The 14,517-nt window shown below is 35.6% G+C and overlaps 1 protein-coding gene across 1 annotated transcript in view; it reads right to left on the bottom strand.

The window, feature by feature from the left end:
- ADGRV1 (adhesion G protein-coupled receptor V1) overlaps nucleotides 1–14,517 on the bottom strand; it is a 520,998-nt gene that overhangs the window by 402,077 nt on the left and 104,404 nt on the right. The window contains exons 36-46 of the mRNA XM_029215616.1: nucleotides 14,195–14,294; nucleotides 13,378–13,557; nucleotides 12,577–12,740; nucleotides 8,933–9,026; nucleotides 8,470–8,502; nucleotides 5,746–5,824; nucleotides 5,503–5,641; nucleotides 4,717–4,858; nucleotides 3,428–3,690; nucleotides 1,167–1,342; nucleotides 261–385 (exon numbers count right to left, since the gene is read on the bottom strand). Of these exons, the coding sequence (XP_029071449.1) occupies nucleotides 261–385; nucleotides 1,167–1,342; nucleotides 3,428–3,690; nucleotides 4,717–4,858; nucleotides 5,503–5,641; nucleotides 5,746–5,824; nucleotides 8,470–8,502; nucleotides 8,933–9,026; nucleotides 12,577–12,740; nucleotides 13,378–13,557; nucleotides 14,195–14,294 (1,495 nt within the window). The remainder of the gene's footprint in view (nucleotides 1–260; nucleotides 386–1,166; nucleotides 1,343–3,427; nucleotides 3,691–4,716; nucleotides 4,859–5,502; nucleotides 5,642–5,745; nucleotides 5,825–8,469; nucleotides 8,503–8,932; nucleotides 9,027–12,576; nucleotides 12,741–13,377; nucleotides 13,558–14,194; nucleotides 14,295–14,517) is intronic.

The raw sequence follows: 14,517 nt of genomic DNA, 5'->3' as shown, positions 1-14,517 counted from the left end.
ATTTATTATACTCAAACTACACATTGATTTTTACTTATTTATTTCTGTCTCCCCCTAAATTCTAAATTCCATGAGTTCAGTACCATGCCTGTCACAGGACAGGCATTCAACAAATATCTGTGAATGCAGTAAAAGAATTAGGTATCTGTTCTCCATTTTCGACAGATCTGTAAGATACAATTCATGGGGGGAAATGTAAATCTTATACATGCAATCTTTCTTGGTTATAGAATTTTGTTTTTATAAGAAACTAAACGTACTCATGCCAAAGGCTGTTTCAGAAACTGTCTCCCACTCCACACTCACAGCTAAATCAATGCCATTAGTACGTGACACATTTAAATATACAGTCCTGTTGGCTTCTTCAGTGTCTATAGAGGTGGCTCTAAAAGAAACAAACAGTTGCAGAAAGCAGAAAAAGCATGTAATTTCTACACGTTAAATACCTACATCACATTGCTAGTATATATTTAATACACTTTTAAATTTACGCAAGTCAAGGTGACATCCATCCACAAATTTTATACAGGAGGAAGGCTAGACTCTAGAGCTCAAAAATATTCATTTATGAAGACATTTAAAAAGCACTATTATCTGATACTTATGATAGTAAGAAAATACTGAGGGTCAGTAACTTCAGTAACTTCACACTACATATTCTAAAATAAATAAAGCTTTGTCATTCTTAAGTTTCTTCTCACATAAACTAAAAACATTTTACAGAGAAAAAATGAATCAGGAAATTCTTGACATATTAATAAAACTAGATCTATAAACATTTGTCAGTTTCCAGAGGGAATTTTTAAACTACAATCATGTTAATATATGTTTGAAGAGTCATTCATTTGGTTTGAGCAGCTAAATATAAGTTAAACTATTTCTTGCTTTTTAATATTACTGAAAACACAAAATAGTGCTTTTACCTGAAAGTGTGGATTCTGAGAAAATAAGAATTCTAATGACACCTGTACAGCACATGATTAGGTGTTTTTGATGCTCCCTGTTATGAGAGGGCATATGGCCTCTCTCGATCTATCTGCTAGAGCTCATTTTAAAAGTCCCCATTACGAGAGTCAGAGATCAGTTTTCTTCTGCATTTTCTTTATGTCAAAAGTTATTTCCTACTTAGCTTCAGAAGTAACAATTTCCTTACAAATAAATTATACCTATTTGCAACTGCAGAGATACTGAATAGCCCCAAAGGGGCCTGGTTTTGCAAAACTGTTATCAGGGTTTGAACACGGGCCCCTAGTCTAGCACCTCCCGTCGGATTAAACAAGGTACAGACAAAATGCTCATCCATCTCTGGTTCCGTGTCCAATATGGCTGATATGTGTAGGGCCTGAAAACACAATCAAAAGATAATGTTACTAGAATTCAGCAACACACATACAGAGTAATTTGCTAAACATTTATGACAACAAAATAGTATTTTTGGAAAACAGTACCTCTTTTTTACTTTAATACTGATCCTCATAAAGTAAGTTAAAACTGTTTCAAGTTACAACTTTCAAGATTATCAACACTGTGACACAGTCTAACTGAAATGTCTAAAAATAAAATCTATGGCATTTGAAAACATCACTGAGATTAAAAAATTAAATTTAGATCTTCATTTTTGCTACTTCTTTATCCTGCCCTGGCTATGTAACTGCATTAAGTCTCTTTCTAGCCTAGAATTCACTCTTAAAAAGCAGTATAGCCACAGCAGGCACAAATCAGAAACAACCCACATGTTTATCAACAGAAGAATGGATAAACAAACAGTGGTCTATTCAATGAAATGCTACTGAGCAATAAAAAAAGAACCAACTACTCATGTGTGAAACCAAAAATGATGTTGACCAAAAGAAGTCAGATATAAAAAGAATACATACTGTATGGTTCTATTTATAAGAAGTTCAAGAATTAGCAAATGAGTCTTCAGTGACAGAAACCAGAAAGCACTTTCCTCTGGGGAGGGTAAGGGACAAGAAGGAAACTTCTGTGTGATGGTTTGTTTAATGTTTAATATACTAATCCAAGTGGTTGTTACACTGGTGTATACATATTTTTAAAGTCACTGAGCCATACGCTTAAGATTTTTATATTTTACTGTTTATACCTCAGAATAAAAACATGTGGAGAAAAAGATAATTTTGTGGGTGAGAGAAAAATCGATTTAATCCAATTTGCGCTAAAATTTAATTTGCCTAATGAACCGAAAGGTCTTTAAACACACTTTGAAAAAGAGTCTTTTAAGAATAAAACACAATAGAAATATAATAAATTTAAAATATACAAAAAATTAAATGAAATAAAATTTAAAACTTTTTAAAAAAGGCATGTGAATGTAAAAAAATAGCAAATTCATAAAATACTTCAAATTTGAATTCTTTTTATCTATATCAACATGTGTCCTTGTTGGTTCTAAATTTCCAGAAACATGAAAAAATTAGACATGCAAATGAATATGAATTCAAAAATGTATGGAAGTTTATACAAACTGATCATAAATAAAATTAATAATTAGGTGGACTGTTTTTAGATGAAATAGTTTAAAGTATATTATTTTAGAATTATACTTTATATAGCTGGCTTAAAAAATATCTTAAGCTAATACAATTAGTTATTTTAAACTTAAACTGTGTCTTAAAAATAAAATTTAGTAGTAGGAACAGAAAATTACTAATATACAGAAATAGAAGTTTCAGAAGGTAAACGTCTACAAGTATAGTTCACATTTATGATTAATCCCAAATCCAGCATTTTTCCCCCAATAAGCTACTCCTGTTTACACAGGATATTTGCTTCTCAAATAAGCAGTCTGAAGGAAGCAGTTGTATTTTGTTTAATGAAAATGTGGCAAAAGAATGACTGGCTATGGCTTAATGACTGCAATGAATGGCTTGGAGTTTCTTTTAGTTTATGATTTATAGACAATATAAAGTGAAGTATGCCATTTAAATATACTTAACACTTAAAGCAGCAATATGCATATTTTCTTTATTATTTGCGCATTCCACTACTTTATTAATGGAGCAAATTTCTCTGGTTGCACTCTATGTAGGCAACACAGCACTAGAGCACTTTCACGTGGTAATCTAATCACGTCTTTACCTATCACCTAAGCTGGATTTTTTTTTTTTTTTTTTGCGGTACATGGGCCTCTCACTGTTGTGGCCTCTCCCGTTGCGGAGCACAGGCTCCGGACGCACAGGCTCAGCGGCCATGGCTCACAGGTCCAGCCGCTCCGCGGCATGTGGGATCCTCCCGGACCGGGTCACGAACCCGTGTCCCATGCATCGGCAGGCGGACCCTCAACCACTGCACCACCAGGGAAGCCCCTGGATTTTTTTTTTTCTTTCTAAGATCTAGGGTGTTCCTCCAAGAGAAAATTATTTTGTAACTATTAATCATTCATTCTCAGTAAAGGTTCATCCTGTACCTTGAAACGAACACCTTCTTCTAAAACAATATAGCCTTTGGAAGGAGTCAGATCTTTCGACTCCATTGAAGAATTCACTTCTGTCACAATGAACTGAACTGTCACAGTTCCGAACAGTCCCTGTCCAGGTTCCCGAACAATGTACAACACTGCCACACTCTCCTGGATGTAGAGAGCTGTCGGTTCTCGTAGGAAAAAGTGCTCACTGTTGTTAAATGCTAGAACTCCAGGGCCATCATCATTAGCAAGAACAGTGATTAAGGCTGTCAAATAAAAATATTAAAACAATAAATGAAAATAGAATGGGTTGTAAGTAGTGAGAAGCATGTGCATGTTTCATTGTAAACCAGGCCAACTCTTTTCTAGATCATCTTAAAAACAAGAGAAATTTTAAAAGGCATCTAATGAAATTCCACATTCACTCATGATATAAATAAAAACACAGTAATCTTGAAATAAAAGACAGCTTCCTCAACCTGATGAAGTGGTATGTCTCAGAAGCCAACAGAAAGTATTAAACTTAATGTTGAAACATTAGAAGGGTTGCCACTAAAAACAGAACAAGACAATGACGCCTGTCATCACTGCTACTGCTATTCAGCATCGTCCTGGAGCTAACAGGCTGGTAACAGGTATAAAAGCAATGGAAAGGAATTGCCAAGACTGTCACTATTTTCTAGACATCATGATTGTCTTCTTAGAAAAGGCAAGAGAAAAAAATTGTTAGAACTATTATAAGAGTTTAAAATATAAGGTGAGTAACCTTCAGAAATCAAGAGCTTTCTACTTTCTACCACCACTAGTAATAATGTTAATAATAATAGCCGAAACAACAACTAATACTACTGAGATCTTACAAGTTGCTTAACCTATATTATTAATTCATTTAATTCTCACAATAACCCTATGGGGTTGATTATATTATCATTCTCATTTTAAGAACTGATGATTGAAGCACAGACAGGCAATCTGTGGAAATTCACAAGTCAGGATGTGGCAGTACTGGTACTCAAAGCTAGGAAGTCTGCTTTGGAGCATGCATTCAAAAAGATTATTGTAATACCTCTATATATCAGGTATAACCATTTAAAAATATAATAAAAACGGACCTCGTTCATAATAGCAACAATACCTAGCAATCAAAGTAAAAAAGTAAGACCTACATGAAAAAAATTGTAAAATGCTAATGTGTGACTGCGGCGGATGGTGTCAGTGCATCACCCACAGCCTGTGGCTCACTCAGGAGTGAAGGGGTGAAAAGGAGCTGTGTATAAGAAATCATCAACTACCTATAATATTTTCCCCCAGCTCCAGTCCAGGAGAAGGATTTGTTAAAATCAGCTGAAATGCTTCATCTCCTTCCGGAATGTCATCATCAAGAATCATGATGTCAACATGTTTATACCTTTCTCCATTAGCAAAATGAAGAATCTGGTCAAAAAAGTAAAAGTAGCAGTATTATATTTAAATACACTCTGAGTTTTTTTTAAATGTTTGGAAATAAATACAATATACTTTTGAATGTGAACTAACCTATTTACAGGATTTTTCCCTTACTTTTTCATGATCTCTTTTTATTTAAACTTACAATATTAAGTTTAAAAAGCAGAAGTTGTGGAGGAAGAAAGGAAACATTTGACTAAGCAGTAAAAGGCACGAAGAGACAAGATAAACATTTTCAAACACTAAAGGTGTTTCGGTAAAGTAAAACAAAGAAATGGAAGAGTTAACATTTTCAAGAAGCGTAAGAAACACTCTGGAAAGGTCATCTAATGATATAAATTGTGTAACACAATAATGTGTGTTCTCCAGTATCAAATACTGCAATAAGGTAGTAAATTAATAAGAAGTGGGTATCAAATATTACAATAAAATAATGAATGAAGTAAAATACAGAAGAATCTTTAAAACAGTACTGAAAGTTTAATTTATACAATTTACCAAAATAGTGAAGACAGCTATTCCACCATGTGGAAATCTTCTTCCCTAATTTACTATGGAATATACAGTAGTTAATTATTTCAAGATTAACTTATTTACAGGGCCTAAATCACTATAATTTTCAATGAGTTCACCATTGGGGTAAAGACGTAATCCAGCCCCAGCTGTGCTTCCAAATTCTGGGCATACACAAACAAGGAAACGTGGCCAAGAGTCCCTTTGCTCCTCTGGGCTACCAATGTTAAACTTCTTTGGGTTTCGTTTACTTCAAATCTATAATAAAAAGAATACATTCATTTTTCCTTATAAGCTTTTATTCAGTAGATAGTAGAGAATCTGAAACTCAGAAAAGGGCTCTTACGCAGGCTTCGGTTTACCTGCTCTGTTGCCACTCAATCATGCCTCGAGCACCGTCATTGGCATCAATAATAATTTGTGCAGTCAAGCCCTCTGAATCTGAAAAAGCACAGAAACATACCTTTAAATAAATGTAAGTAGTTAAAAAGAGAATTCGTTGATATAGAATTTAAAGACCTTTGGTATTATATAATTCCTAACATAGAGGTATTGCCAACATTACTCAAAAGATGTTTAAGAAAACAAGACATAAATACTTAATAACTTGTGAATGAGGAAACTTTTGCTAACAAGAACCACTGACTTACAGAAATCTAATCAACTGAGAACAGTATAAAATAAGCAACTGAAGTTACGGTTAATTTCTATTATTTTAATCCATTTCAAGAGGAAAGGAAAATGGGGATAGTTACAAGGAGTAGAAAGAGGAGGGAAAAATAGGAAGAGAAAGGCAGGACGTGCTGCAGAGAAAAATACAGGTGTGAAAATGAGACAGAGAGATACAGGGATACAAACAGAAGTTGAGAAGGTAGGAAAGATGGGGGAAGGTTAGGTGGAATAAAGACTAAGCTTAAAGTAAATTTCTCTTATCCCTTTTTATTCTGTATTCTGTCCACCAAGCTCAGTATGTTACCAATATCCATTATTCAATCTTGAAATAGTAACTAACCCTGTTACTGTTTTGTTCTGTTCTTTAATATGTTCATCTTTATCTTTTAAATTTCAGAAGGTCCACCTTACTCTCGGATACGTATGACAGCTGTCTGGGTGAAGAATGGGTAAGGAAAGTGGAATTCTCTCTGAGTGAAGGGATCAACAACGTTGAAGAAAGAATATAAAATCAGGATTTGTGCCCATCAAGCTACAGAGCACAAGCCCAGCCCCACCAGTTCCTAGCTGTTTGACTTCGGCATGGCACTTAGCTCAGCTCCCCCATCTATAAAATGGGCAAACATAAGGAATAATGGTACTAATATACAAAGCACTTGAAACAGGAGCATTAGAAAGCACTTATCAAAAGTTAAACTATTCAAATTACCTCTGAGTGTAAGGAAATATGATGTACTCTGTCAGCTTTCTTAGTGTGAACAATAATTAACTTGTAATAATTGCTTGATGTAAACAGCCTAGTTGTTGGAATCATATATTTCTTTTGCATAAAAATGGAAACTTTCCAAGTAATAATATAATAATATGTTAAAAACTGATTATTCCCTTTTGCTATTTTCAAAGTTGTCATACTGAGCCTCAGAAGTGAGTGCGGAACTCCCATTCCTCAGGCCCCTGCTCTGGGCCATGCTTCTCCCCCTTTAACTCAGACTAATTTTCCCTCTGCCCAGAGCACCTTCTAACCCAGGGGTCCCCAACCCCCAGGCCACAGGCTAGTAGCAGTCCGTGGCCTGTTAGGAACCAGGCCACATAGCAGGAGGTGAGCGGCAGGCAGGTAAGCGAGTGAAGCTTCATCTGTATTTACAGCCGCTCACCATCACTCGCATTACCGCCTGAGCTCCACCTCCTGTCAGATCAGCAGCGGCATTAGATTCTCAGAGGAGCGCAAGCCCTACTATAAACTGCGCATGCGAGGGATATAGGTTGCGCGCTCCTTGTGAGAATCTAATGCCTGATGATCCGAGGCGGAGCTGAGGCAGTGATGCTAGCACTGGGGAGTGGCTGCAAATACAGATTATCATTAGCAGAGAGGTTTGACTACACAGAGATCATAATAAATCAATTGCTTGCAGACTAATATCAAAACCCTATCAGTTAAAGAAGATGTGGCACATATATACAATGGAATATTACTCAGCCTTAAAAAGAAACAAAATTGAGTTATTTTTAGTGAGGTGGATGGGCCTAGAGACTGTCATACAGAGTGAAGTAAGTCAGAAAGAGAAAAACAAATACCGTATGCTAACATATATATGGAATCTAAAAAAAAAAAAAAGTGGTTCTGAAGAACCTAGCGGCAAGACAGGAATAAAGACGCAGACGTAGAGAATGGACCTGAGGACACGGGAAGGGGGAAGGGTAAGCTGGGACGAAATGAGAGAGTGGCATGGACTTATATATACTACCAAATGTAAAATAGATAGCTAGTGGGAAGCAGCCACAAAGCACAGGGAGATCAGCTCGGTGCTCTGTGACCACCTAGAAGGGTGGGATAGGGAGGGTGGGAGGGAGATGCAAGACAGAGGAGATATGGGGATGTATGTATATGTATAGCTGATTCACTGTGTTGTAAAGCAGAAACTAACACACCATTGTAAAGCAATTATACTCCAATAAAGATGTAAAAAAAAAAAAAAAAAAAAACCGTATCAGTGAGTGGCAAGTGAAACAAGCTCAGGGCTTCCACTGATTCTGCATTATGGTGAGTTCTATAATTATTTCATTATATATTACAATGTAATAATAATTGAAATAAAGTGCACAATAAACGTAATATGCTTGAATCATCCCAAAACCATCCCCACCCCCGCCCTGGTCCTTGGAAAAATTATCTTCCACAAAACCGGTATCTGTTGCCAAAAAGGTTGGGGACCGCTGTTCTAACCAAGGGATGGGGAGCAGGCTATTTCAGGGCAACTCACCAGCAACCCCCACTAGGCCGTCACACCTAAAACTTGCAGACAAAATTTCCAATATCAAATGTCCAAATCGTAAGCAAGAGTTCGTGTTTTAATAATAGGAATATATCTTTTTAAAGTAATCTACATAAAGTTGTACTAAGGTTCAAGTTTTACCTTTCAGTCTGTAATGAATTAACTGAGTCTTTTCTAAAGCATGAAAAGAAAGAGATAAAAAGTCAAAAAAGAAGCAGAGAACACAGCAAACAAACACCCTACTCAATCTAAGAGAAAATAAAAACATCTGAGAGTTTGGAGATCTAATGAAAATAGCAAATTAAATTTTAAAAGGAAAATGCCTTCATAAGGACTAATTCTATTTTGAAGATTACAAATTTGGTTATTAAATAACTGTAATGTTTAAAAAGCATCACACAATTTTTAAATTTCTTTATGCTGTCCAATGTACAAAGCTACAATATACGATGGTCTTTAAATTTAAATAAATCTAAAAGCTCACATATTTACACATATAGCTGACATAAGCAAACTTCACAATGATCACTTCTGATTAAAAAATGAAGAAACTTTACTTCGTTTGCAGTGAGTAAACAGAAACAAACAAAAAAGCCCATCATACCTAGTCTAGGAGGAAATGAAGTTAAAGGAGCCATGATAAGTTCCACATAAGTTAAATTCACAAGGAAATATTCTTCTAGTTCTGGTACATCGTCCTGCAAAAATTACACCCATTAAATTATCTATAATTATGCTCTCAAATTAATTACCTTACAAGCTGTTTTGAAAAATTATCTTTTAAATATAAATATATATATTTAAATAGTATACAGAAAACATAAAATGCAAACATAGAGTAGAAAAGATTTAAATCAGAAAAAATAAACATGTCTTGGCAATGATTTTTTTGGATTTAACACTAAAAGCAAAAGCAATAAAAGCAAAAATAAACGAGTGGGACTATATCAAACTGAAAAGCTTCTGCACAGCAAAAGAAAACATCAACAAAAGAAAAGGCGACCTACAGAATGGGAGAAAATATTTGCAAATCATACATATCCAAAATTTATCTAAAAAAGTCATACAACTCAATAGCAAAACAACAAATAATCTGATTTAAAATGAAGAGGGACAGAATAGAAATTTTTCCAAGGAGGAAATACAAACGGCCGACCTGTACATTAAAAGGTGCTCAACATCACTAATCCTCTTAGAAATGCAAGTCAAAACCACAATGAGACCTCGCCTTACATTTATTAGAATGGCTATTATCAAAAAGACAAGAGGTAAGTGTTGGTGAGAATGTGGAAAAAGAAGAACCCTTCACACTGTTGGTGGGAATGTAAATTGGTGCAGCCACTGTGCAAAACAATATGAAGGTTCCTCAGAAACTTAAAAATAGAACTACCAGCAATCCCACACCTGGGTATTTATCCAAAGGAAATGAAAACACAATAGTGAAGCGGTATCTGCACTCCCATGTTCACTGCAGCATTATTCACGGCAGCAAAGTTATGGAAACAACCCAAGTGTCCATCAACAGATGAATGGATAAGATGCAGTATATATATAAAATGGAATATTATTCAGCCACAAGAAAGAAGGAAATCCTTCCATTTTTAACAACACGGATGGACCCTGAGGGCATCATGCTAAGGAAAATAAGCCAGACAGAGGAAGACATACTGCACGGTGTGGAATCTAAAATAAAGTCATACGCGTAAAAACAGAGCGCAGAAAACTGGTTGCCAGTGGCTGGGCTGGGGTTGCAGGGGGAATAGGGAGGGATTGGTAAAAGAGTACAAACTCAGCTATAGGATGAGTAAGGCCTGAGGATCTAAGGTAAAACATGGTGACTATAGTTGACAACACTGTACTGTACAATTTAAATTTGCTGGGACAACAGAACTTAAATGTTCTCACACACAAAAAAAGATAAATACATGAGGTGGTGGATGTGTTAATTAACTAGATGTGGGGAATTCTTTCACAATGTAAACATATATCAAATCAACAGGATATACACTTCAAATATCTTATAATTTTATATATTTTTTAGATTCTACATAAGTTTACCATACAGTGCTGGTTAATTATACTTCAGTAAAGCTGAAATTTTTAAAGAAACATAAAATTATTAAACTTACACCTGGTTGTATAGGTTATTAGGTTGAACCACATGAAACTGCTAATATTATATCATTTTTTACCTGGACTAATATAATATGTAAACCAATTATATAAACATACAAACTTAGTATACCTTAAATATAATAAGAGCTAAATTTTTTAATTACCTTAATTACCTTTTTAATTACCTTAAAAAAATGATTCTAATCCAATGATTAGAATGAGGAATAGAATAATACTATGGGAAAAATATAGGCTTCGCAGTCAAAGAGACCTAGTACCAAATTTCTGTAATTTTAGGTGAGTTACTTAAATTTTAAGGCCTCAATTCTGGCATCTTTATAATGAGAGAAGTAACTGCTACTTTGGGGATTTTAATAATGATTAAAAATAATGTGTATGGAGTACCTGGCCTAGGGAGAGTCCCTACAAAGTGACAGATATTTGTGATGGTTAATTTTAATACAATATTACTATTAATCACTAATAAGGCAGCTGCTCAAAACATGAGGACGAGCAAAACCCACATCAGTAGTAACCAGACAGCCAACAATATTGTGACACAGAAACCCAATGTATATATATGAATATATAATATCAGTACATACACCTCTCTCTTCATTGTATTTAATGGAGATGTGTTGGCATGTGAAAAAATAAGAAAATGAAGGTCACAGTTTCTATCTTCTGTAAAACAGGGACAAATGTGAGTTACAGAATCAGTGATGTAAAAGGGACTGTCCCCAACCTACCCACACTGTTCCCCACCCCCATGCAAGAACTCTCCCCTATCATGCCCCAGGCTGGCTTATTTCTGTAAATACAGGCTTGCAGTCTCTTAATCTTGTGCTACTCTGAGAACAGAAACGACTGCAAAAACCTGGGGAGAAAAAAGGAAACTTTGAAACCTTGTGTTCATAAAACAAGACTGTAAACCAGACCTCTGAAGGTGGCTATATATTTTCTGCTTTAAAAACTAACATATCGGGCTTCCCTGGTGGTGCAGTGGTTGAGAGTCCGCCTGCCGATGCAGGGGACAAGGGTTCGTGTCCCGGTCCGGGAAGATCCCACATGCCGCGGAGCAGCTGGGCCCGTGAGCCATGGCTGCTGAGCCTGCGCGTCCGGAGGCTGTGCTCCGCAACGGGAGAGGCCACAACAGTGAGAGGCCCGCGTACCGCAAAAAACAACAACAACAACAAAAAACTAACGTATCTAAGGAATAATCCATTTATTTGTATTCAATTACATTAATAGATTATATATTTGGAAGAAGACTTACCTTAAAGTTTTATGGAACCTTGTGTTGTATGTCACGTACTGAAATAACATTACCCTTCATCTTTTGGCTTTAGAGTTCTCATGCTACCATATTAGGTCACAGTGCCACAGTAATCAACAAAATAAGAATTACTGATTTCAGATGGTAGATGGTTTACAGTACTTAAAATTTTGTAAAAGTAAAAGGCCTCTGAGAAAATTAAAACTTGAAAAAATAGAACCCCAAAATACACAGTAACTGAAAATTATTTTTCTAAGGCAATATTCATTCTCTCTCTTTCTCCCTTCCCCTACGCCTCCACCCCACACACCATGTCCTACCCTCTCCGTATGTACTATTTTCATAAACTTCTTGGAAATGAATTTAGGTAGTTGAAACACTAAGTCCCAAAACAACACAAGATTTCCCATCATGAAAAATCATTTAAAACACAATTTCAGTCAGAAATGACTACTTTAAGTTTGACCATAATCACATTTTATACCATCAGCCTCTAGTGAGTTTCTCACTATCTCTAATTTAACCGGTCCTAACAACTAAGTCGCTGACCTACATGGCTTTGCTGGTCCAATGAATCCTTTGGAGTAATCAAAATGCTCCTTTGGAATCTCTTAGGCCAATGACATCTTAAACGGGACTGCCCTAAGGAAATTTTCTTTATCACAAGTTGTTTCTGTGATAAAATACACAACAACAGACCAGCCTATCTAGACAAGAAAAGAATCCCCTGTGTAATTTTAAAAAAAAAGTCACAAAAAGAAATAAGTTGATTTAAAGACACCAGAACATTTAATCAACTTCTACTTTTTATGTGGTTATTCGCATTTAATACAGTAATAGCAAAATAAGCGTTTTACCTCAAGTATAGTAATGTTGATGGCTGCTGCTGTTGCCCCTTCTTCTAAAATCAGAAAGCCAATTACTGGGACAAAGTCAACATTTGGCTCAGCTAGGTTTCCTTCTGTTTGGTTCTTTAGACTCAACATTCCAGGAACTGTGGTATATGTGACATTAATGGCTCCTAATTGAATAGGATGGGAAGGGATTTTTAAATTATTTAAAATTAAAAATAGTATCTCATTATGAACTTGTTGACTTTCCTAAAAGCACATCAGTAGCTGTATTATTGGCCCCAATTCTTCACCCCTTCCTCTGTTCTTGGCCTTTACCATGTAATGGCTCAGTGATGTTGCACTGTGGGCAAGGCATCCCTGCCTACCTCTACTTTGAGTTTGACTGTGTGACTTATTTGGGCTACAAGGTAAAAGTGATGGTGCGCTAGTTCTGAGCCTAGACCTATGGGGTCTGGCGTGTTTTTGCTTGCCTTCTTATGCCTCTACTGGTTCCAGGAGAAGAATGAGAGACACGTGGAATACAGCCACCTTAGCCAAGCCCAGACTCAGTTAGTGGACCCACGGCTGGCCCATTACCATATGCTGCTGAGAGTTTATGACTGTTTGTTGCACAGCATTCTGTGACACTAGATAAATTCCTTTAATCTTTCAAAAATAAAGAAGTTATAAAATCCTGTCCTGAATTAAGAAATATTAATTGTTTTCCTGTCCCTGATTTATTCTAGCAATGGCTTTCATCCACCCTAGTAGAATATTAAAAAAGCACCTGCCTGGAAACTCCATTCATTCTAGAGTAACACAAACCTAGAGATCCAAATTCTCTGTTGATGAAAAGCTGAATTGTCATGTTAGCCTCCTGTAGCAAAACAAATCTTGATGAAAGAGCAAAACTTAACACTCCATGTGGTTCATCACTGGCTTCTACGGTCAGAACAGCTGCATATCCTTGAGCGTCAAGCAGAGCAGTTCCTGCTGGTGGAACTCCTAAGAAAGTCAGGGACCACAAGAAATCTAACAGTGACTTGACCTTAACTTCTAAATACTTAAAATATAACCCCACTTTTTGAAACATATTAAAGTAACCAGAAAGTGGTTACTTTCACTCCTCTAACAGAAATCTTCAGGGTGACAAACAGAAGTTACCTTTTAGTTTTTTTTCCTTCTTAGATAGCAATTTTTTTTTTTTTTTTGGCTCGACCTATTATTGTCATTATGTTCTATACTGGTCATCTGAATTACAGAAATTGATTAGAAACTGAGGAAAATACCCAGATAACTTGCTCAAATTAGTAAATCTAATTTATCCATAAAACTGATCCAGAATCCAAATTGGTCAGCTTAGCATAAAATTAATTTCATTAAATTCTACCTTTGGAAATATATTTTACTCCATAGGAAATATTTAGCAAAATTTTTAGAGGTTTTAACTTGAATCCATAAAGATAAGTATTTTCATTCTGAGCTGATTCTTTTGGATCTAAATGTTATGGGGCAGACGATATTTAAATAACATTTTTAAAATCGCTATGCATCTAACTGTTAAATATAGAGACAGCAACTATTATTTTTTTCTGAAAAGAATAATACACCAGAAAAATAATTTAATTAAGTTCTGCATTACCTTGTGTCCTGACATCATACAGAATGACCTGGTATACTTCTTTCTCCTCAGGAATATTGTCATCCAACAGATGCACAGATATTGTTTTATTCAATGACCCCTATGTCAAACAGAAAGAAATTCATCCCTCTACTGTCACTGAGCACAAACTATCTCCTGCTTTTACTGGCCTTATAAATTGTGCATCCAACTATATTTTCACTTAAACAAAGTGTTCTGTGGCTTAAAAAATAAATTAAATAAAAACCCACTGACTCATAAGAAAATAGGCTTAAAGTAGATAGGGAACAACTGTGGAAGATTTGAGTGCTGAGCTCATGAAT

This window comes from Monodon monoceros, unplaced genomic scaffold (assembly GCF_005190385.1).
Source record: "Monodon monoceros isolate NGI ecotype Baffin Bay Population unplaced genomic scaffold, NGI_Narwhal_1 Super_Scaffold_12, whole genome shotgun sequence".
In the NCBI taxonomy this organism is placed as follows: domain Eukaryota; kingdom Metazoa; phylum Chordata; class Mammalia; order Artiodactyla; family Monodontidae; genus Monodon; species Monodon monoceros.
The sequence above is the reverse complement of the archived record's forward strand: the minus strand, read 5'-3'. Positions and strand labels throughout refer to the sequence as shown.